The sequence below is a fragment of the Otolemur garnettii genome, unplaced genomic scaffold (genome assembly GCF_000181295.1).
Source record: "Otolemur garnettii isolate 467f Iridium unplaced genomic scaffold, OtoGar3 scaffold00016, whole genome shotgun sequence".
Taxonomy (NCBI): Eukaryota; Metazoa; Chordata; class Mammalia; order Primates; family Galagidae; genus Otolemur; species Otolemur garnettii.
Genome location: NW_003852411.1, coordinates 21,244,294 through 21,266,836, shown reverse-complemented (window position 1 = coordinate 21,266,836; position 22,543 = coordinate 21,244,294). Strand labels below are relative to the sequence as shown.

At 39.5% G+C, this 22,543-nt stretch overlaps 1 protein-coding gene across 14 annotated transcripts in view; it reads left to right on the top strand.

Annotated features, from left to right (window-relative positions):
• Positions 1–22,543, top strand: part of PRRC2C (proline rich coiled-coil 2C) — a 116,568-nt gene that overhangs the window by 93,778 nt on the left and 247 nt on the right. For 6 of the 14 annotated variants that reach the window (XM_012802674.2, XM_012802676.2, XM_023510737.1 and 3 more), the window contains 11 exons: positions 3,727–3,928; positions 8,580–8,783; positions 10,016–10,128; positions 10,443–10,579; positions 12,636–12,867; positions 13,355–13,477; positions 14,858–15,076; positions 15,752–15,855; positions 17,324–17,450; positions 18,325–18,561; positions 20,854–22,543. The exon at positions 20,854–22,543 is cut by the window's right edge and continues 247 nt beyond it. In XM_012802674.2, the coding sequence (XP_012658128.2) occupies positions 3,727–3,928; positions 8,580–8,783; positions 10,016–10,128; positions 10,443–10,579; positions 12,636–12,867; positions 13,355–13,477; positions 14,858–15,076; positions 15,752–15,855; positions 17,324–17,450; positions 18,325–18,561; positions 20,854–21,111 (1,956 nt within the window). In that variant the 3' untranslated portion in view covers positions 21,112–22,543. Of the gene's footprint in view, positions 1–3,726; positions 3,929–8,579; positions 8,784–10,015; positions 10,129–10,442; positions 10,580–12,635; positions 12,868–13,354; positions 13,478–14,857; positions 15,077–15,751; positions 15,856–17,323; positions 17,451–18,324; positions 18,562–20,356; positions 20,410–20,853 lie in introns of all 14 variants that reach the window. The other 8 variants (XM_023510744.1, XM_023510739.1, XM_023510743.1 and 5 more) reach the window with 8 other exon arrangements.

Genomic DNA, 22,543 nt, shown 5'->3' with positions numbered 1-22,543 from the left:
GCCACCTTAGGTGTATGTGGCTGGTGCCTTAGCCACTTGAGCCACAGGTGCCAAGCCTTGTCAGAAGAGATTAAAGTCCATTTACTTATCTCCTTGGTGTTCTTTGTTCATAATCAAGGCAAGTCCTTTACCTCTGTAATAGCAGGGCTTCAGTGAATCTCTTTAATGTGGTCTGAGTCCCCAGCCTCCTGACCATTTGTCGCCTCACCCCTTAACCTCACCCAACTGCTTTATAAGAGACTGAACAAATATGAACAAATACAAGTTTGAGACCATAACATTTCATGATGAAACCTCTGCCTTGTGTCATCCTTGCCTTTACCCCACCCTCACTGTTTACTGCTAATTCCTGTTCAGCCTATCTGTTATCTTTCCACTTTAATGACTGTCTCAATATGGGTTTCTTACTTTGTCTTATTTGTATGTTTTTTATCATTACCCTATTCAAGGCAATAATCTAATTTCATATAAGCAAATTATTTTTATATCAACTGTTATTTCTTTAGAATACCTTTTTGACTTTTTCTTTCAGTCATGTTCTTAACATTCCAAGAAGAAATAATAGATATATTTAAAATAAAATAAATTCAAATCAAATTACATTGGCTTAAAACCTTCTCTGATTTCTTTATTTCTACTTCTTCTGATACCTCCCTTTATTTGAGTAATACATACAGCATAGAAAAGTTCTTTTATACAGTAAGTCCTCACTTAACATCATCAATAGATTCTTGGAAAATGTTGACTTTAAATGACAAGATTTATAGCAGGTCATGGAATAATGTCATTTTATTATAAAATAGATATGGAAAAAATGAAAATAGTTCCATGTACATCATGTCACTTAAAGTCAATAATTTTCAAGATGTTAAGTTAGTACTTATTATATTATGGACATCAATGATACAATATTTTCCAAGGGGGAGGATGAATATGGTTAAGTAATTGTACTTTTAGTTTCCTTGAATTTCCAAAAATAGAAACTTAAAATTTTTTTGCTGCTAAGAAATGAAATTAAGTCAAATACATTTGGCCTATATGGTTATACAATGTTGATTAGCTATAATTTAATAACTTATGTGTTTCCAACACAACAAAACTTGTATGAAAGACACACACTTACCAAATTGCTCAAAACCATAAAATCTTAGGTGGTACAACTAAATTACATTATGGCTAACTTTACAAGTTTTCCCCAAGACTTCTATTTTAAAATAAAACACATTTGAAATCCAGTTGATTATGAGAAAAAGAAAATATTTTGCTCATACATAAAAGTATCTTGTATTTTGAATGTACACTGATTACAATTCTTCACTAAGAAAAGGTTAAATTATGAGTGAAACATTTGCAGTTTTCAAGGAAGGTTATAGTAAGTAATTATAAATTAAAATTTTAGAATTGGTACCTCAAGGACCTAGAAACTTGCCACAATGGTGTATAAATGGTACTTGTAAAATGTTCTCTCACGTAAGTCATTTTAACTGATCTTATAGATTATCTTGGTTTCCCCTCGCAGTTTAGTATGTTGACTAGTAGTGCTAAAAGTCTCAAAAGTAGCTCAGCACCTGTGGCTCAAGTGGCTAAGGCACCGGCCACATACACCCAAGGTGGCGGGTTCAAATCCAGCCCAGGCCGCCAAACAACAATGATGGCTGCAACCAAAAATAGCCGGTGTTGTGGCGGGCACCTGTGGTCCCAGCTACTTGGGAGGCGAAGGCAGGAGACTCACTTGAGCCCAAGAGTTGGAGGTTGTTGTGAGCTGTGATGCCACAGTACTCTACAGGGGGGCAGCTTGAGTCTCTGTCTCAAAAAAAAAAAGTCTCAAAAGTGTATATCTGTTGTTCCCGTCTTTAAAATAGTCTCACATGGGTGGTGCCTGTAGCTCAAACAGCTAAGGCGCCAGCCACATACCACAGAGCTGGCGGGTTCGAATCCAGCCTGGCCCTGTCAAACAGTGGCAACTACAACCAAAAAATAGCCAGGCATTGTGGCGGGCACCTGTAGTCCCAGCTCCTTGGGAGGCTGAGGCAAGAGAATCGATTAAGCCCAGGAATTAGAGGTTGCTGTGAGCTGTGACACCCAGCACTCTACCCCAGGGTGACAGCTTGAGGCTCTGTCTCAAAAAAAGAATAAAAATAGACGTATTTGAGGCTGTACATGTGTCCTCTCCAATTCAGAATCTATTAGCTACATGTATCTATTAAGCCCTTTAAATGTGACTAATCAAAATTGAGGTATACTACAAATGTAAAATAAAATAAATGCTTCATCTGCAATGTTCTTATTAAAAAAGAATGTAAAATAGCTGAATTTTATATTGATTGTGGCTGCAGTTATACTGTAATATTGAGTTGAGTTAAATATTATCAAATTTAATACTATTGGCTCGGTGCCTATGGCTCAAGCCGCTAAGGTGCCAGCCACATAGACCTGAGCTGGCGGGTTCGAATCCAGCCCAGGCCAGCCAAACAATGACAGCTGCAACCAAAAAATAGCCAGGCGTTGTGGCAGGTGCCCGTGGTCCCAGGTACTTGGGAGGCTGAGTCAGGAGACTCGCTTGAGCCCAGGAGTTGGAGGTTGCTGTGAGCTGTGATGCCATGGTACTCTACCCAGGGGGACAGCTTGAGGCTCTGTCTCAAAAAAAAAAAAAAAAATTAATACTACTTTGTTATTACTAAAATGTGACTACAGAAAATTCAGAATTTTATGTGTAGCTTGCATTTACATATATGTCTGATGAACATTACTGATGAGTGCTGCTCTCCATAGATTGAAATAAACAATTCTTGCCTTTTAAGAAACTAGGAGACTACAGCTAAAACCAGGGGCCACAAATGGTACATGGCAGCAGCGAGTGCATGAAATGCTTCCTGAGGTCTGGCTGTGAAGAAGAAAGTATTTCTATTACACCCAAGTCTAAAACCTACCTACTTATATTGCCTTCTAAAACTGTGTAAGCATGAAAGCAGCCAACCAAAAGATGCCTGTCATCTTCCATTTGAGAAACCTTGGCATATAAAGAATGAATGAAAAGAATGGGTATTTACTGAGGCCCTTTCCACCTAGGGGAAGAGCTTCAAGTCAGCCCTAAAGAGGCATGGTATTTCTTTTCCTTATTCCCTGGTAGGGATGGGGGCTCATGTTTAAATGATACATGAGTGACTCGGCGCCAGCCACATACACCGGAGCTGGTGGATTCAAATCCAGCCTGGGCCTACTAAACAACAATGACAGCTACAACCAAAAAATAGCTGGGTGTTGTGGTGGGCACCTGTAGTCCCAGCTACATGGAAGGCTGAGGCAAGAGAATCACTTAAGCCCAGGAGTTTGAGGTTGTTGTGAGCTGCGAGGCCACAGCACTCTACCCAGGACGACAGTGTGAGATTGTCTCAAAAAAACTAAAATAAAATAAATAATAAAAATAAATGATACATGAGCAGCAGTGCCCTTATACTTCACTAACCTGTTTGTCAAAGCCATCAAGTCATTCTCTATAGAAACATAATTAAACCCTACCACCCCCAGTTTGAGTAACAGAGCAAAGATAATAGGGCAAGTAAAAGATTTGAAAGCCCTAGAGTCTTAATGTTATTTTTGTATGTTTTGCAAGATTATATTTAGAATTTAAATATTAATATTTGTATACATATATGTATATATGTGTGTGTGTATTAGTTCTATATTAACATCATTTTTTGCTATAAAAATTCCATTTTATTGCAGATGGAGTCTGCACGCAAGGCCTGGGAGAATTCTCCAAACATAAGGGAAAAAGGGTCTCCAGTAACTTCAGCAGCACCTCCAATTCCAAGTGGAGTCAGCAGTAGTGCCAGTGGACCAAGCACTGCTAATTACAATTCATTCTCAAGTGCGTCAATGCCTCAGATTCCCGTTGCTTCAGTCACTCCTACAACATCACTATCAGGTAGAATTTTGTACCTTTCTTTTAAAGTATCTTGATTTTTTTTTCTTAAGACAAAGAGTCCTACTTTGTCACCCTTGGTAGAGTGCCTGGCATCATAGCTCACAGAAACCTCAAACTTTTGGGCTCAAGTGATTCTCTTGCCTTAGCTTTATTTATTTATTTATTTATTTATTTATTTATTTTGAGACAGTCTCATTATGTCACCCTCTGTAGATTGCTGTGGCATCACAGCTCACAACAACCTCAAACTCTTGGGCTTAAGCGATTTTCTTGCCTCAGCCACCCCAGCAGCTGGGACTACAGGCACCCACCACAATGCCTAACTATTTTTGGTTGTAGTTGTCATTGTTTGTCAGGCCCCAGCTGGGTTCAAACCTGCCGGCTCCAGTGTATATGGCTAGTGCCCTAGCCACTGAGATTCCCGGCTATCTTTAGAGATGAGGGCTCACTCCAGCCCAGGCTGATCTTGAACCCATGAGCTCAGGCAATCCACCCACCTCAGCCTCCCAAGTGGATTACAGGCATGACCCACTGCAACCGGTCTAAATATCTTGAATTATTTAAAATTTATTATGATCTCCTTCCTATTCGTTATCCCCACCCCACCCTCAAAATTGTTATTTACAAAAAATATTAGGTCATGGGTGAGATAGTTGTCAACTTCTTTTTTTTTTTTATACAGACAGAGTCTCACTTTATCGCCCTCAGTAGAGTGCCATGGCATCACACAGCTCACGGCAACCTCAAACTCCTGGGCTTAGGCAATTCTCTTGCCTCAGCCTCCAGCGTGGCTGGGACTACAGGCACCCACCACAATGCCGGCTATTTTTTGTTGCAATTTGGCCGGGGACGGGTTTGACCCTGCCACCCTTGTTATAATGGGGCCGGTGCCCTACCCACTGAGTCACAGGTGCTTCCCATATTTTTTATAACTTCTTACCACTCTCACCTCTTTCCCCTCTTTGCCCTCTGCCAATTTTAGTTTGGCAAGTATTTATTGATAGCTTCCCAAACAGATTTTGCTGTATTTCATGCTTCCTGAATTGCCCTCATCCTCATTACAGGTACTAAAGAGTAATTGGTATAAAAATGTTGGGCGGCGCCTCTGGCTCAAAGAAGTAGAACTCTGGCTCCATATGCCAGAGGTGGCGGGTTCAAACCCAGCCCTGGCCAAAAACTGTAAAAAAAAAAAAAAAAAGGAAAATGTCATTTTACTCTTGAAGTCACCTTGTGATTATCATTTTTACCTGTGTATAGCTAGCTAGATCAGCTTAGAAATAACAGAATCATACTGGTTTTCAGTGTTTTCAGTCCATCTAATTTGAAGGGTCTGTTGCCCTAAATTTACTGGAGTAACATATATATTTTCTGATGAAGAGTTGGGGATAGAGAATTTTTAGCCTCTGCTGTTTGACAAATCCATTGGATTTTGGCTTTGGTTCAGTTTTGTTTTGTCTTTGTTTTTAAGAAGAGGCCCAAACTTAGTACTTTTCTCACTTTTCAGCACCCAAACTTAGTACTTTTCTCCTTGTATTTTCCTTCCACTTTCATAAGTTTTACTAACATGTAATCTTTTCATTGCACTATCTCATTTGGAGGCTTTATAGTTTTTTTTTATTTTTTTTTTTTTTTGAGACGGAGCCTCAAGCTATACCCCTGGGTAGAGTGCCATGGCATCACGCTCACAACAACCTCCAACTCCTGGACTCAAGCGAGTCTCCTGCCTCAGCCTCCCAAGTAGCTGGGACTACAGGCGCCCGCCACAACGCCTGGCCATTTTTTGGTTGCAGCCATCATTGTTGTTTGGAGGGCCTGGTCTGGGGATTCGAACCCGCCACCTTAGGGTGTATGTGGCTGGCGCCTCAGCCGCTTGAGCCACAGGCGCTGAGCCGACTTTATAGTTCTTAAAGAAGCACAAATGTTTGTAAAATACTTCACTGTAAAAAAGTGGACCCTTTTCCCTTCACCATATGTGGAGCCATGTTTCTTCTGTTGAAAAAGAAATTTCAAGTTTTCTGAGTATTTGCTGCCATTTCCAAAGCAGTAGGAAGAGCCTTTTCAATAGATGGAATTGACTGTCTTTCACCAGTTCTTACTAATACTGTTTTTCAATATCACAGCCTATTGTGCTAGTTTTTAGTACCAAAAAAAAAAATGGTCTTTGGTTTGTACTACAGTTATTTTGATATTATCTTTTTTTTTTTTTTTTTTTTGAGACAGTGTCTCAGTTTGTCAGCCTCAGTAGAGTGCCATAGTGTTGTAGCTCACAGGCTCCTCAAACTCTTGGGCTCAAGCAATTCTCTTACCTCAGCCTTCTGAGGATCTGTGACTACAGGCACCTGCCATACCACCTGGCTATTTTTTTAGAGGTACGGTCTTGCACTTGCTCAGACTGCTCTTGAACCTGTGAGCTCAGGCAGTCCACCCGCCTCAGCCTCCCAGATTGTAGGCATTAGCCACTGTGCCCAGCAATTTTGATATTATCTTAATAGAAAGCAGACGTGTGCATTAAGACAAACCCAGGTTTTATAGTGCATTAAAATTTCAAATGAGAGGTGGCGCCTATGGCTCAATGAGTAAGGAACCGGCCCCATATACCAAGGGTGGCAGGTTTGAACCTGGCCCCAGCCAAAGTGCAACCAAAAATAGCCAGGCATTGTGGTGGGTGCCAGTAGTCCCAGCTACTCGGGAGACTGTGGCAGGAGAATCGCCTAAGCCCAAGAGCTGGAAGTTTCTGTGAGCTGTGACACCACGGCACTCTACCGAGGGCAACAAAATGAGATTCTGTCTCTAAAAAAATAAAATAAAATTTCAAATCAATGTTGTATCTATATCTCTTCCCTCTTTAAAACTCTTACAAGTGTTACCACCACCCATTTGCCAAAGCATCTTCACTAATGCTTACTAGACTAGCTTGGGCCCTAGTCTACTTGGGTGGAATGTATGTATATGTGGGGAGTTGTTGTAAAGGAAACAAAAGGAGAATGTGGTAGAAAGCTTCAGAAATAAAGGGACTAGATCAGTTGCTAGTTTGTTCTTTGGATATTTTCTACCTCCTTTCCCCCAGTCTAGAATCCCTCTACTTCCTTGACTAGGAGAATTTTTTTTTTAAGGCAGAGTCTTACTATGTCACCCTCAGTAGAATGCCATGGCATCACAGTTCACAGCAACCTCAAACTCTTGAAGCAACTCCCTTGCCTCAGCCTCCCAAAATAGCCCCTCCACAACACGCAGCCATTTTTTTGTTATATTTGTCATTGTTGTTCGGCAGGCTCCAGCTTGGTTCAAACCCTCCAGCTCTGAAGTATGCAGCTGGCACCCTAGCCAGTAAGCTACAGGCACCAAGCCTGACTAGGAGAAATTGTTTTAACAAGTACCTTCTTGCCCAGTCATCCTATTCACCTGGAAAAATAGAGACATCATGAGGTCTTAAGATAATGATAACCATATCTTAATTTTTTTTTTTTTTTTTTTTTTTTTTGAGACGGAGCCTCAAGCTGTCCCCCTGGGTAGAGTGCCGTGGCATTACAGCTCACAGCAACCTCCAACTCCTGGGCTCAAGCGAGTCTCCTGCCTCTGCCTCCCAAGTAGCTGGGACCACAGGCGCCCGCCACAACGCCCGGCTATTTTTTGGTTGCAGCCGTCATTGTTGTTTGGCGGGTCCGGGCTGGGGATTCGAACCCACCACCTTAGGTGTACGTGGCTGGCGCCTTAGCCATATCTTAATTTTTAATGAAATACTAGTATTGTTATTTTGATCCAATATTACAGTCATTATACTTCATTGATGAACAACTAATGGACGCTTCAAAACCTAAGTTTTTGTAGTTGCATTTATTCATTCAGTTGTTTGTCTTCACTTACTTTTAAAGTATTACCATACCTGGGGGGTGGGAAGGGTGAAATCTGAACTGAAGTTGAGTTTTTATGACCTAGGAGCAATTAAGATATCTCAAACCCCATTTATCATCATAATTATTCCTAAGGTACAGCTCATTGTCCTTGTATGTTTTACCTGGTCATTAGTGAGTGAAGCTTGTGATTATGTAGCCTTTTTTCCTTTGTGATAATTAAAAACCAAATAGTACTTTCAGTTTAAACTGTAATAGGTCATGTAGGCATTCAGCCTCATTTTACGAGTTTTCTGTTTTATTTCTTCCTCACTTTAATTTTCTATTGGTTTTTTCAGGTTTTATAGTCATGTTTGCATTTAATGATAAGTATCCCTTTTTTGTTTTTTGAGAGAGAGTCTCAAGCTGTCGCCCTGGATAGAGTGCTGTGGTGTCACAGCTCACAGCAATCTCCACTCTTGGGCTTAGGCATTTCACTTGCCTCAGCCTCCTGAGTAGCTAGGACTACAGGTGCCTGCCACAACACCTGGCTATTTTGTTGTTGTTGTTACTGCAATTTGGCTGGGGCTGGGTTCGAACCCGCCACCCTCAGTATATGGGGCCAGCACCCTACTCACTGAGCCACAGGCACCACCCTAAGTATCCTTTTCTTTTGTAAGCTACCTCATCCCCATTTTTGGTGTGAAGCTGTGTATAAATACATGATGGGTATTAATATTCCAGTCTCTCAGTGGTACTATGAACAAAAATGGCACTTTTATATATGCTGGTTTTCCCCTTTATTTCTCCCCCAAACATAGGAGCTGGTACATATACTACCTCTTCTTTGAGTACAAAATCCACGACTACATCCGACCCTCCTAATATTTGTAAAGTGAAACCTCAACAATTACAGACGAGCAGCCTGCCTTCTGCCAGTCATTTCTCGCAGTTGAGCTGCATGCCCTCCCTCATTGCGCAGCAGCAGCAGAGCCCACAAGTCTATGTGTCTCAATCTGCAGCAGGTAATATTTGTAGCATTTGATATAAGACATTTAGAAAATGAAGACTTTTGTAAATGCTGTTTTTTCTCCTTAGTTACCCTTTCAAGTTTAAATATTGTTTGCTCTACTTTGCAAATATGTTCCGTTATCAAGCTGAATCCTTTCTCTCCTTGATAAGACTTCTAGGGGCTCTTGGCAGATGTTTCTTACATACATATTATTGATAATTGTTTCTTATATTTATAAAACAAATTAATATCTGATAATTTGGAAAATAATTTGTGTATGTGACACTATTCTAATCAAAGTCTAAAATGTTTTGTCTGAAATTTGATAATTGATAATAAAAATTGTGAGGGAAGGGTAAAATGCCAAAACAAAAAAATTATTTAGGGGTGGGTGAGGTACCTTGTCCGCCTAAATATCACAGTGTTAATCTGAAAAATTTGAAAAATATTCAAATTCATTAATGATTCAAATTCAAAATAAAAGAACAGTGAGTATTTCTTGCCGTTCAGAGAAAAATTGATAATGCTTATTATCTGTTGATACCCAGTATCTATTAAGATTCCAGGTAATGTTAATAAGCTTTTAACATGATTTGCTTTAAGTGCATAAATTGGCATAATTCTTTTTGAAAAGTTAGAAGAAAATTATGTGTGCATACTATAGTAACAGTTTCAGAGCTAGGAATCTCAAATGGATAAACTTAGCCTCCTGGAGGTGTATGTATAAGGGTTTTCACTGCCATATTTATAATAGTGACTAATTAGACGCAGTATGTGGAGTTCTCCAGAAAATACTGTTATATAATAACAGCAAGTCACAAAATACTATCCATCATACATGGTAAAGAAATATGTTAAGAATCTATACCAAACAGTTTTAATTACTAAATGTCAATTCTTTTGAAATATTTTACTAAATTCTAGCAGGTAGTTTAAAACTGGTTCAACAGGTAAATTCTTTTTTAATTTTAGTAAATAGTGTGAAATTTTATCCTTGGCAAAATATCAGAGGACCTATTATTTCTCACTGACAGGTAGAAGAGAGTGTCACTTTTCATACCTTCACAAGTACCTATTTACTGGACGTTCTGCATCTTTTCACACTTGTAGTCCTTCCATGACCATATGAATTTTCAGATGGCTCACTTAATTTGAAATCTCAGAAAAGTGTGGCTTTCATATAGTATTTATAATATTCTGAAATTTGTACACTTATTCTTGCTTGTTTTTCCCTATGATCTATAGCTCAAATTCCAGCTTTCTATATGGACACAAGTCATTTATTCAATACCCAACATGCTCGATTGGCTCCACCGTCTTTGGCACAGCAACAAGGCTTCCAACCAGGTCTCTCTCAGGTAAATAAGAAAGACCATTTCCATCCTATAAGGGTTTTTTTTTCCTTTCTGCATTTTAACAGTTTTCATATTATTTAACTGCAAATAATAGATTCTCTAAAGTTATAAGCTGCTCATAATTACCTTGATACAATATGAGCAAGATTTCAAACAGCCCCAAATTTCCTAAACTTAATGATTAACAGTGTAAAATAAAATAACTAATGGGTTGAAAGAAAAATTTATTTATGTATCAAAGTTCTGTTTTCCAAAGTATTATGATTTGCTTATGAATATAATATGTTTATATCCATGCTTTTTTCATTGCATTGCAGCCAACTTCAGTTCAGCAGATTCCAATCCCTATTTATGCTCCACTGCAAGGGCAGCATCAAGCCCAGCTGAGTTTGGGGGCTGGACCTGCTGTTTCCCAGGCTCAGGAATTATTCAGTTCTTCCCTTCAACCATATAGGTAAATGCTTTGAAGGATATGGTTATAATGTTAAAAGCACCATGCTTGCTGAATCTCCTTGCTATAATCGCTGCTGCTCCTTTCCCTCACAAGCTAGGATGACCTTGTTACATGTAAACTGTATTAAATAATTCTAAGCATTTTGATTATATGTCATAAATCTCAGCCTATGGTAATTTTAATCAGACTTTATTAAAGAAAGACAAGGCTCAGGCCAGGTATGGTGGCTCATACCTGTAATCCTAGCACTTTGGGAAGCTGAGGCAGGAGGATCATTTGATACCACGAGTTTGAGACCGGCATGGCGGATAGATAACCACAGTGTGTTGGGGGTAAAGGGCAGAGTGGGATATAAAATATATATATAATACAAGAGAAAAGAGTAGAGGGTGGCATCTGTAGCTCAGTGGGTAGGGTGCCGGCCACAGACACCAAGGCCGGCAGGTTCAAACTCTCTGCCTGGGCCAGCTAAAACAACAATAACTACACCCAAAAAAAATAGCCAGGTGTTGTGGTGTACACCTGTATTCCCAAACTATGTGGGAGGCTGAGGCAAGAGAATCGCTTAAACCCAAGAGTTTGAGGTTGCTGTGAGTTGTGACACCACAGTAATCTACCCAGGGTGACAGCAAAGAGAAGAATGTCAGTTAAGAGAAGCAGTGTTGGCAGTGGCAATAGGTATGTTGCATAGCAAGGAATATTTTATTGATTTATTTTTTAATTTATTGGTTTATTAGCAGTTTTTCTTTTTTCTTTTTTCAGCCGGGTTTGGGCCCTACTCCTTTGAGTCATAGCACCAAGCACCAACCTTTTTTTTTTTTTTTTTTTATTGAGACAGAGTCTCACTTTGTTGCCCTCGGTAGAGTGCTGTGGCATTACAGCTCACAGCAACCTCAAACTCTGTGGGCTTAAATGATTCTCTTGCCTCCGTCTCCTAAGTAGCTGGGACTACAGGTGCCCACCACAACATCTGGCTATTTTTTTTTTGTTTGTTTGTTTTAGCTGGACCAGTCTTGGTTCGAACCCAACAGCCCTGGCGCATGTGGCCGGCGCCCTACCCACTGAGCTATGGGTGTTGCCAGCAAAGAATATTTTAAAGATTTACTCAGAGGCACTGTAAATTACTTTTGCAATTAGAGAAATAATGAGAAACTGATTTTTGTTGAACTTATATATAATAGTTATTCAGCTCTTCACATACATTAATTCAGTTTTACATACATTAATTCAGTTTTGTCTTCGCACAACACATAAGGTGAATTAAAGTCATCCCCATTTTACACATGAAGACTTGAGTGTGGGTTCTTTACCTAAGGTTACACTATAATTGGTAGAGCCTGGATTCAACCCTAGGTTTCTCTGCTCTCCAGCTTACTGATGGTGGACAAGTGGGGGTAGAAGCAGTGCTTCGTGACATAGCTGTTATCCATACTCATGATAATGGTCTCAAAATATCAAAAAAAAAAAAAACTTACTTTCAGGACATATAGTTTAGGAAGGTCGCAGAGCTATACATTTACTTTTAGGAATGAGCCTAGGCAGTGGAGCAAGACCCAATCTCAAAAAAATCTGCCTTCTTCTGGAATACTTTCAGATGGATTTGCCTGAGGCTGTTTTACAGTTAAATTTTTTATATGTAAGTAAAATATGGAGCACACTATAAAATAACAGCATGGTATAGTAAAAATATAAACTAGTACCACTGTTGTCATCATCAAATATTATATACTATAGATAACTTTATGTGTTTGACTTTTATACACATAATAGGTACACATAATGCAATAGGTTTATTTCAGTCTGCATCACAAACACTTGAGTAGCGTGTTGCAGTACGATGTTAGGATAGCTGGGACATGCTATTGACTAGGTAATAGGAATTTTTCAGCACTATTGGAATCTTGCAGGACCACCAATATATATGCTGTCCATTGTTGACCAGAACATGGGTGGCATGTTACCGTACTTTATCTTTTGGGATACTCATTCTTAAGTTTCCAGATTCCAGGTAAAATTAATTTCTAACACAAGCATTTTCTCTTTAATATATCTGTAGATCTCAGCCAGCCTTTATGCAAAGCAGTCTATCCCAGCCATCTGTAGTCCTTTCCGGTACTGCCATCCACAACTTTCCAGCTGTCCAACACCAAGAACTTGCCAAGGCACAATCTGGTCTTGCCTTTCAACAAACTTCAAATACTCAGCCTATTCCTATATTGTATGAGCATCAGCTTGGGCAGGCATCAGGACTGGGAGGTTCACAACTGATTGATACACATCTTCTCCAGGTAAGGCAGAGTCTGGAGCAATGTATTCCTATGCAGCAGATTATTTTAAGGAAACATTTTTTTAAAAGAAAAGATGTTAAAAAGACACAATGAAAAAACAAAGGGGTGGCACCTGTGGCTCAGTGAGTAGGGCACCAGCCTCATGTACCAAGGGTGGCTGGTTCAAACCCAGCCCCAGCCAAACTGCAACAACAACAAAAAAAAATAGCCAGGCATTGTGGCAGGTGCCTATAGTTCCAGCTACTTGGGAGGCTGAAGCAAGAGAATCACCTAAGCCCAGAGCTGGAGGTTGTTGTGAGCTGCGATGCCATGGCACACTACCGAGGGCAACAAAGTGAGACTCTGTCTCTAAAAAAGAGAAAAAACAAAGGTCTTCATTTCGTTTTTTTACCTAATAATAAAATTATTAGATTGTTTTGAAATCACGGCCTTTATATTTGAGAAATATTTTCAATCTTACTGCTTTTGTTTATAAAATTTTTTCTAGGCTAGAGCAAATCTTACCCAGGCTTCAAATCTTTATTCTGGACAAGTACAACAGCCTGGTCAGACAAATTTTTATAACACTGCCCAGTCACCAAGTGCTCTCCAGCAGGTAAACTATGGCATGGTAAATTTCCTCAATTTTCTTTCTTTATTATTTTTATTGCTTTTGTTATGATTTGAAATTTAAACAGAACCAAGTTGGGAAGATGGAGGAGTGGTTTTCAAACTGTCCACTGGGGAATTCCATTGAGTCAACTGAAAGTGGAGGGAGCTTCAGTCTCAGGACACTCCTCTCCTCAGCCCCACCTCTACTTTAATCAGTTTTTTTTTTTTTTTTTTTAACGTAATCTGGTATTTTTTTTAATGGGATTTCCATGTAATAGTCTTTATTCTTTTTAAATAAGGGATTCAACCAGTATAAAAGTTTGAAAACCATTGTTCAGAATATACAGTGGCAGGCAGGCAGTGTGACATGTTGGTTACGTGTTAGTGCTCAGTGTGAAGGACGTCTCTCTAAAAGCCATCAGACAGGTTGATGTAACACATAGGCTGTGTGGGAGAGCATGATCAGGTAGATGACACACACCTTTCTTAAGGGTATGAATGCAATAATTTTCAGTGAAAGATGTTAGGGTTTTTTAAATGCTAAGATAGTAATATCATTAATCAGCTTAAAAGTGGTAGAACGTGAGGGGGGACAAGTCATTTTCTCATACTGTTTTAGGCTACTTTAGGGAATGATAGTTTAGAAATATATTATTGACATTCAGATTAAATATAGGGTTTATATGAAAAACAGAATGTTCTCTTTCCTTCTTGCAACCTGTTCTGACTAGACCTAATGCCACTATAAAAATACGTTTGTGAACTTGTGATTATTTTCCTCAAATGTGTCCCCATGTATTTTGTAACTATTTGACTTGTTCTGTGGATAAGTTCAAAGATAGTCAAAATTATCTCAATTGTATACTTTCTTCACTACAAGTAACATTACTAAACTGTTTTGTGGTTCTATCTTTAATGAAAGAATGGAAATAGAAGTTGAGAATCCTTCATCTAAAATGTTTGGGACTAGAAGTGTTTGGATTTCAGCACTTTTTTATATTTTCGTATGCATAATGAGATATCTTGGAGATAGGACACACATCTAAACACAAAATTTATGTTTCGTATATACCTTATACATATAATCGGAAGATAATTTTATATAGTATTAATACTTTTGTGCATGAAACAGCAGTTTGAATTTTGTGTGGAATTTTCCACTTGTGATGGCATTTCGGCAATCAAAAAGTTACAGATTTTGGATTTTGGTTTTTTCAGATTATTGATACGCAATTTACAGTCACTAAGCAAAGGATTCCCATGCAAATCACATTGGTAGATTAATATATTCTATTTAAAATTTCAGTCAAAAGTTTTTGAAAAGTTGTGTATAGTTCTAGGACTGTCTATATAGTGGGTGCAAGAAAATTGCTGCAGCTTCTATTTACTTGTTTTTTAGGTTACTGTACCTTTACCAGCATCCCAGCTTTCCTTGCCTAATTTTGGATCTACAGGGCAGCCTCTAATTGCTTTGCCTCAGACTCTTCAACCCCCATTACAGCATACCAGCCCACAAGCACAGGCTCAGAGCCTGACTCGTCCTGCACAAGTAAGCCAGCCTTTCAGAGGATTAATTCCTGCTGGAACACAGCATAGCATGATTGCAACCACAGGAAAAGTAAGTGAAAAGAGAACTGAGTTGCACAGCTTATTTGAGAACTTAAGTCCATGTATTCAGATATATGCATCTGGGCAGCACCCATAGCTCAGTGGGTAAGAGTGCCAGCCACATATACCAAGGTAGGCAGGTTCGAACTCAAGCCAGGCCTTGTTGCAGGCACCTATAGTCCCAACTACTTAGGAGGCTGAAGCAAGAGAATTGCTTAAGCCCAAGAGTTAGAGGTTGCTGTGAGCTATGATGCCACGGCACTCTACCAACAGCAATATAGTAAGAGTCTGTCTCAAAAAAAAAATAAAAAATAAATGCATCTGTGTCTTCTGTAAAAAATAAAATGCTTTAGTTGATACCACCCTCCAGAAAGTCTCAAACTCTAATATACTTATATTCTGTCTATTTACTAATAATATGTTTGGTCCCATCTGGTTTTTACCCAATAACAAAGAATTTACAGTTTTGTTTTGTTTTGTTTTGTTTTTAAGAATTGGATTCACAAAGCCCCATACACTTTAAGTCTATATGGACTGATAATTCCATAATTTTGAAGCATAACTGGGATTTTTGTTCTAAGGTTCTTTTCCTTTTCCTAGGTTTAGCCTTCATGTATAACTTTAAACACAGCACTTAGCTTATGGAATTGAAGAGGTTTTAAATGTATTTTATGCTTTTTCTCAGATGTCTGAAATGGAACTAAAAGCCTTTGGAAGTGGCATTGATATAAAACCAGGCACACCTCCAATCGGCGGTAGAAGCACCACACCAACATCTAGTCCCTTCCGGTAAAATAAGCACTTAAGTTTGCTTATGAAATTTTAAAATAATTGATCACTATTTGTTTGTTAAACTCTTAATGTCATCAGTCCTGTGTTAAACAGAAAAGCAGTTCATTCATTTCAATACTTTTATCTAAAAATTTTAAGTTTTTAAATTATTGAGAATGTATTAATTCACCAGGCAAGGCAGCTCATGCCTATAATCCTAACATTCTGGAAGGCTGAGGTAGGTGGATGGCTTGAGCTTACAAGTTGGAGACCAGCCTGAGCAAGAGCAAGATCCTGTCTCTACTAAAAATAGAAAAACTAACTGGGCACTGTGGTCAGTGCCTGTAGTCCCAGCTACTCAGGAGACTGAGGCAAGAGAATTGTTTGAGCCTAAGAGTTTGACGTTGCTGTGAGCTATGATGCTACAACACTCTACTGAGGGTAGCAAAATGAGACTCTGTCTCACCGGCCACATGCACCGAGGCTGGTGGGTTTGAGCCTGGCCTGGGCATGACAAACAACAATGACAACTACAACCAAAAAAAAAAAAAAAAGCTGGGCATTGTGGCAGGCACCTCTAGTCCCAGCTACTCAGGAGGCTGAGGCAAGAGACTCACTTGAGCCCAAGAGTTTGAGGTTGCTGTGAGCTTTGAAGCCAAGGCACTTTACCCAAGGTGACAGCTTGAGACTGTCTCAAAAAGAAAAAAAGAATATATTAATTATACTGTATTTTAAGTAAATCCTTTCAAAACAGGGCAAATCTAGCTAATATCATTTCTCACCTCTGCCCTCCAATGTCTTTCTCCTACCATAGTGTGTTTTCTTTTTTTCTTTTTTATTTTTTTTGAGATGGAGCTTCAAGCTATCCCCCTGGGTAGAGTGCCATGGCATCACAGCTCACAGCAACCTCCAACTCTTGGGCTCAAGCAAGTCTCCTGCCTCAGCCTCCCAAGTAGCTGGGACTGTAGACGCCTGCCACAACGCCTGGCCATTTTTTGGTTGCAGCCATCATTGTTGTTTGGCGGGCCTGAGCTGGGGATTCGAATCTGCCACCTTAGGTGTATGTGGCTGGCACCTTAGTGGCTTGAACCATAGGCGCCGAGCCCCCAGAGTATGTTTTCTCAACTACCAAGTATGGGGCGGTACCTGTGGTTCAGTGAGTAGGGTGCCGGCCCCATATGCCAAGGGTGGCGGGTTCAAACCTGGCCTTGGCCAAACTGCAACAAAAAATAGCTGGATGTTGTGGCGGGCGCCTGTGGTCTCAGCTTCTCGGGAGGCTGAGGCAAGAGAATCGCCTAAGCCCAGGAAGTTGGAGGTTGCCATGAGCTGTGACATCACGGCACTCTACCGAGGGCAATAAAGTGAGACTCTGTCTCCAAAAAAAACTACCAAGTATGATGAAAATACCAAAAACAATGTCTATAAAAATCTACCACCATGATTTACATGCTACTTCTATACTGATCAGTGATGGCTTCTTTCCAAGGGCTACTTCCACAAGTCCGAACAGCCAGTCCAGCAAAATGAACAGCATTGTCTATCAGAAGCAGTTCCAGTCGGCCCCTGCCACTGTGAGAATGACACAGCCTTTTCCTACACAATTTGCACCCCAGGTGGGCAGATAGAAGTGAGAAATAAGTATTGTTTACTTCCAAATGATTGCTAATCTGCCTAAGTTATAATCTTGCCATATGTTAACCAGATAAGAAATATAGTTTTTAATGCAAACAGTTTCTGATTTTAACAGTAAAATATATTCAAATCGTTTTTACAATTTAGAGCTAGACCCAAGTAGCAGTTGTTTTAGTTTCAAAGCAGACAAAAGCAATAGTCAGGATTCCCCACACAGCTCTCGTAATTTGAGTCCTTTTCCTTTTCTCTTTTTTGAAGAAGTTAACTTTTCAGCGAAGGGTCCCAGTGCTTAACTGTTTTCTAGGTTTAAAGTGGGGTTTTTGGTTTTTGGTTTTCAAAGGATGTCTATGTGCAGTGAGATAAAATTTCCACAAGGATGTTTTAATATATGTGTAAAAATGTTGGCTGCCCTTCCCTTTGCTAGTCATATTAAAAATCTAACTGAAATAAATAAGAGCTCTCACAGACTAGAATTGGTTCCTGAGAAAACACAAATTTACTGAAATAGTATTTTATTTATCTTCAGATTATATTTGTTATAGGTGTGTGCCTTTTCTGCAGTTGTACTTTTTTAAAAGATACCCCAACTAATAGTCTTTCTGTCCTCCCTTCAGAATTCAGCTGGGTGCTAGAGCCAATGGAAGTGCCATAGCATGCTTTGCCTTATTTTTTCTGTTAAACTCTCCAAGCATGGTCTGTCTATTCTTTGTCCCTGTTAATGTAATGGCACAATCCATACACTTTCTCTCACTGGCAAGAAGGGCACAGATTTACTCTGGGATAAGCCAACCTGGTCTAGTTGGCAGGGCTTTTTTTTAACAGTTCAATGTTGTATGTTTTGTTTTTTTCACTCAGATTCTCTCTCAGCCTAACCTGGTCCCTCCATTGGTAAGAGCCCCACATACTAACACCTTCCCAGCGCCTGTTCAGAGGCCACCAATGGCACTGGCCAGTCAGATGCCTCCTCCGCTGACCACAGGCCTCATGAGCCATGCTCGTTTGCCACATGTAGCCAGGGGTCCTTGTGGATCACTATCTGGAGTCAGAGGTAATCAGGCCCAGGCTGCGTTGAAAGCTGAACAAGACATGAAGGTTAGTACAGTGTTAACAGCCAACAGATTAAGAATCTGTCTATGAACCATGTCTTAAAATGCCTCTGGACCCATAACCACGTATCCAGGCATTCGTTGTCTTAGCAGACTTAACCAAGCTAACCACTTTATTCATTTCCCATTTTTTCCCACCTTTTCCCCTTCCCTATTCCTACCCCTCATCTTTTTTTTTCTCTTTTTTTTTTTCTATTTTTGCAACTGTAGTCAGAAAACAAATTAGCATTTTAAACTCTGTGGCCAAATGATTATAGTAAAATAAATATTTGAGGGAGATCTGAGTTTAGATAGCACATTTTTTGGAATAGCAAAAAGGTAATATAGATTATTATAGGCTTCCCCATTTTCTTTCATTTTTTTCTTTGATTTTCTTCTCCCATTACCCCCTTCCTCCTCCCCAGCTTAAAATATAAATCATATTTATATGAAAACTCTGGAATGGGTGAGACATAACTACCTATCTTCATTTTTCTTCTCTCACGAGTCATCAAAGTACAGTTTTCTTCTCAGACTGTTTTCATTCCCTTTTTTTCCTGCCACGTGAAGTGGCTGTATTTCATAACAGATTGTACATTTATAGATAAAGAGCTCACAAAAGCACTTTGGGATCCTTCATGATGAAAGGCACTGGCAGACGTGTGGCTTGTTAATGCAGAAGAGTGCCTTTAGGAGTCTGTGTGGGGACGGTTTTGTAGCATAGACCTACCTGTCTGCCTATGCGGCCAGTTGACTCAGCTTATCTCTGTCTTTACTTTAGGCTTCCCTTTTTAGGGAAATCTTAGTAATTTTGCCTGTTTGCCACTACATGTATCATCAGATCAGACTAGAAAAAAGAAAAGCCTACTGCTTTCAAACAGGGAAATGTACATAGTAAAGCTTTACTCTGAATTGGAAACATGTTTACAATAATCCTAGTAGAAAATTCAGTTGACTAAAGTTTCTTTCTGGGTTGACATCATTTGTGTTTCTGATCATGAGTAATTACATCAAAAGCTTACCCTATAATAAAATTTTTGCTAAATATTATCTACTTTTATCAAGGCTGTGTACTTAGGATTTCATCTATTCTTCCAATTATAAATATTCATGAGTTGGGCGGTGCCTGTGGCTTTAGTGGGTAGAGCACCAGCCCCAAATACCAAGGGTGGCAGGTTTGAACCCAGCCCTGGCCAAACTGCAACAAAAAAATAGCCGGGTGTTGTGGCAGGCGCCTGTAGTCCCAGCTACTCGGGAGGCTGAAGCAGGAGACTCACCTAAGCCCAGGAGTTGGAGGTTGCTGTGAGCTGTGACGTCACGGCACTCTACTGAGAGCAGTAAAGTGAGTCTCTGTCTCTAAAGTATATATATATATATATATATATATATGCATATACATATATTCGTGAGTAAAAAATTATGGAAATTATTTGGCCTTGGTTTCCAGTTCTTCTCCTTGACACTTGATTGTCACACATTCTCATGTTGAAAATGACATTAGAATTTAATGATCTTAGTAGGGTGGGAGAGGGTTACAAATTTCTAGAAACTTGCTTCAGATCTTTGGATAGCACAGATTACCTGTAGAGCATGAAGGACTTTATTATGTGCAAGAGGTATAGAAACTTAAGTTTTAATTATGTATGTTGCAGTGGTAAAGTTAACAGATTGACGTAAGTATGGGACACATAGTCAGTGAAACTAAGAAATTATTTTACCAGCTCAGAATGTGGTAGGAGCTATCAGAACTTAGTGATCAAGTGAAGTTGTAGTTACTAATTTCTGATGCTCTTCCCCTGCAGAAGAGAGCTGTGGGAAGAGGACTCAGCCACAAGACATTTGGTCCTAGGTGTTGGTAATGCCACAATATAAGTGCTTCCTTTTCATTTTATTGTAGACCACATATTGATAAATAGAAGTTTTAAGTGTTACATGTATGTTTTCAAATTTACAAGCAGGCTCCCTAAATGAAATTTGATATCAGTAAGATTTGTTCCAGAAAAGATAACAAACCAGCAGCAATTTATGTTTTGTTGTTTTTTTAAGAGGGTAGACTTTGGAAAGGTGGTGGGAGGTGGTCCTTTGTTTCAAATGCTTTTTTTAAAAATCACATGGAATGTTTTCAAAAATAGGAAGAAAGCTGTACATTAAAAGCTGAAAGATCAGTGAGGTACTTGGCTTGGGCCAAACCAATGTGGGGAAACTGATTTGTGATTGGTAAAAGGATTTGATCTGAGGTTGATGTGACAGGCTGTGGTAACTCTGCAGCATTTTCAGTTGTTGTTTCTCATTTTTTAAGGCAAAGCAGAGAGCAGAGGTTCTTCAGTCCACACAACGGTTCTTCTCTGAACAACAACAGAGCAAACAGATAGGAGGAAAAGTCCAGAAAGCGGACAGTGATTCAAGTAAACCACCTGAAACACTGGCGGACCCTCCTGGGGTCTGTCAGGAGAAAGTAGAAGAAAAGCCACCCCCTGCCCCCTCCATCGCCACCAAACCTGTTAGAACTGGACCAATCAAACCTCAGGCGATCAAAACTGAAGAAACAAAATCCTAAAGGCTGTGGTTTACTGCAGGGGACTTGGGGAGGGAGACGGGGAGAATGAAGTCCGATAATGCCAGCAGCCAAATGGGGGAGAATGGTCTGTGACATTATCCTGTTCAGAGCTTGGAAATGCACAAGGGACATAGGAGCAATTTACACTGACACACAGCTGCTGCGCCAGTAAAAATGAGGCTTTGCAAGCTTGCATATGACATGGCGCTCGGCTGATGGCCACACATCTTCAGTCAGAATCTATAAGCCGGTATATTTGAGTGCATATAATTTAGACCTAAAAATCCTTATGGTTAGATGAAACACCAGAAATACAAGGAAAATAACACCACAGAAGAATAGCTCAGCCTGAACAATGGTGGTCCCAGCTAAGACATCAGATGTGGTTTTATTGCTCCCTAATGTCCTTTGGATGTGGTTATGTAGGCTTGGAGGTGAAGAACTGAAGATAAGTGGTGCTGGATAGAGGAGCCTTATTTTTTATTATGGCAGCTTGCTATTTTTGTAACATGGTGATTGAGTTGAACACAATCAAAGTACAGTAGTAACTGATCTCCCCTTCTTCCTGGATGAGTGAGCAGAAGATTAAGTATTGATGCCAGCATCCTTGAACCATATCCAAGTGAGCAATGTTTGCCTACTGCTTCTGTTTGAAATGATGCTGTGTTGTTTTGGTTGTGGTCCAAAGCTTTGAAGCGCTACTTGGCATCTCCTTTCTTCCCATGGAGCTCTCACCATTCAAACATGACAGGTCTGGTAAAATACCAGTAAGGTTGAGTCTTACTTGCCTCCACTCAGTCATCTTTGTATGAATCTAGTGGTTCTTTCCCTCCTTCCCCCTCCCATTTGTTTTTTTTTCTTTTTTTTTTTTTTTAACGGTTTTTAGCTGATGTTTATGAACAGCAGTGAATACCTAGAACTGTGCCGCGAATGAAAGGAAATCCTATCTAAAAAGGTGCATTTCTTTACAGAGTTGTGTCATACCTACCATCCTTTGGGCCCTCTGCTGGAAAAATAGAATCAAGTCTCAAATAATGCCTTTTTAATTATATCCTCTAGTATTATAGATGTAGGACAGTACTGTATCATACCTCTGTGAATGTAAAATATCTTGTACCTGCTTTATGATACGTAGTAGTGACCGTGCTTTATCAGAGCTGTTTTTAATGATGTTATTCTAGAATGTTTTCTTTCCAGATGATGATCAGAAGCTAATAAAAAAAATGGTGCCAGGTACCACAACAGTAACAGAACTTTGCTGTTTTCTGAGGTTTTGTTTTTTACCTCCCTTCCCCCCCTTTTTTTTAATGGAGTGTGCTGATGTCTCTATAATTTTGTTCAGATGACTGCAGAACCTGGAAAAGCTGTTGCTGCTATTGATGCATAACATACTGCTATTATTGGTCTTTTTATATAAATATATATATATATA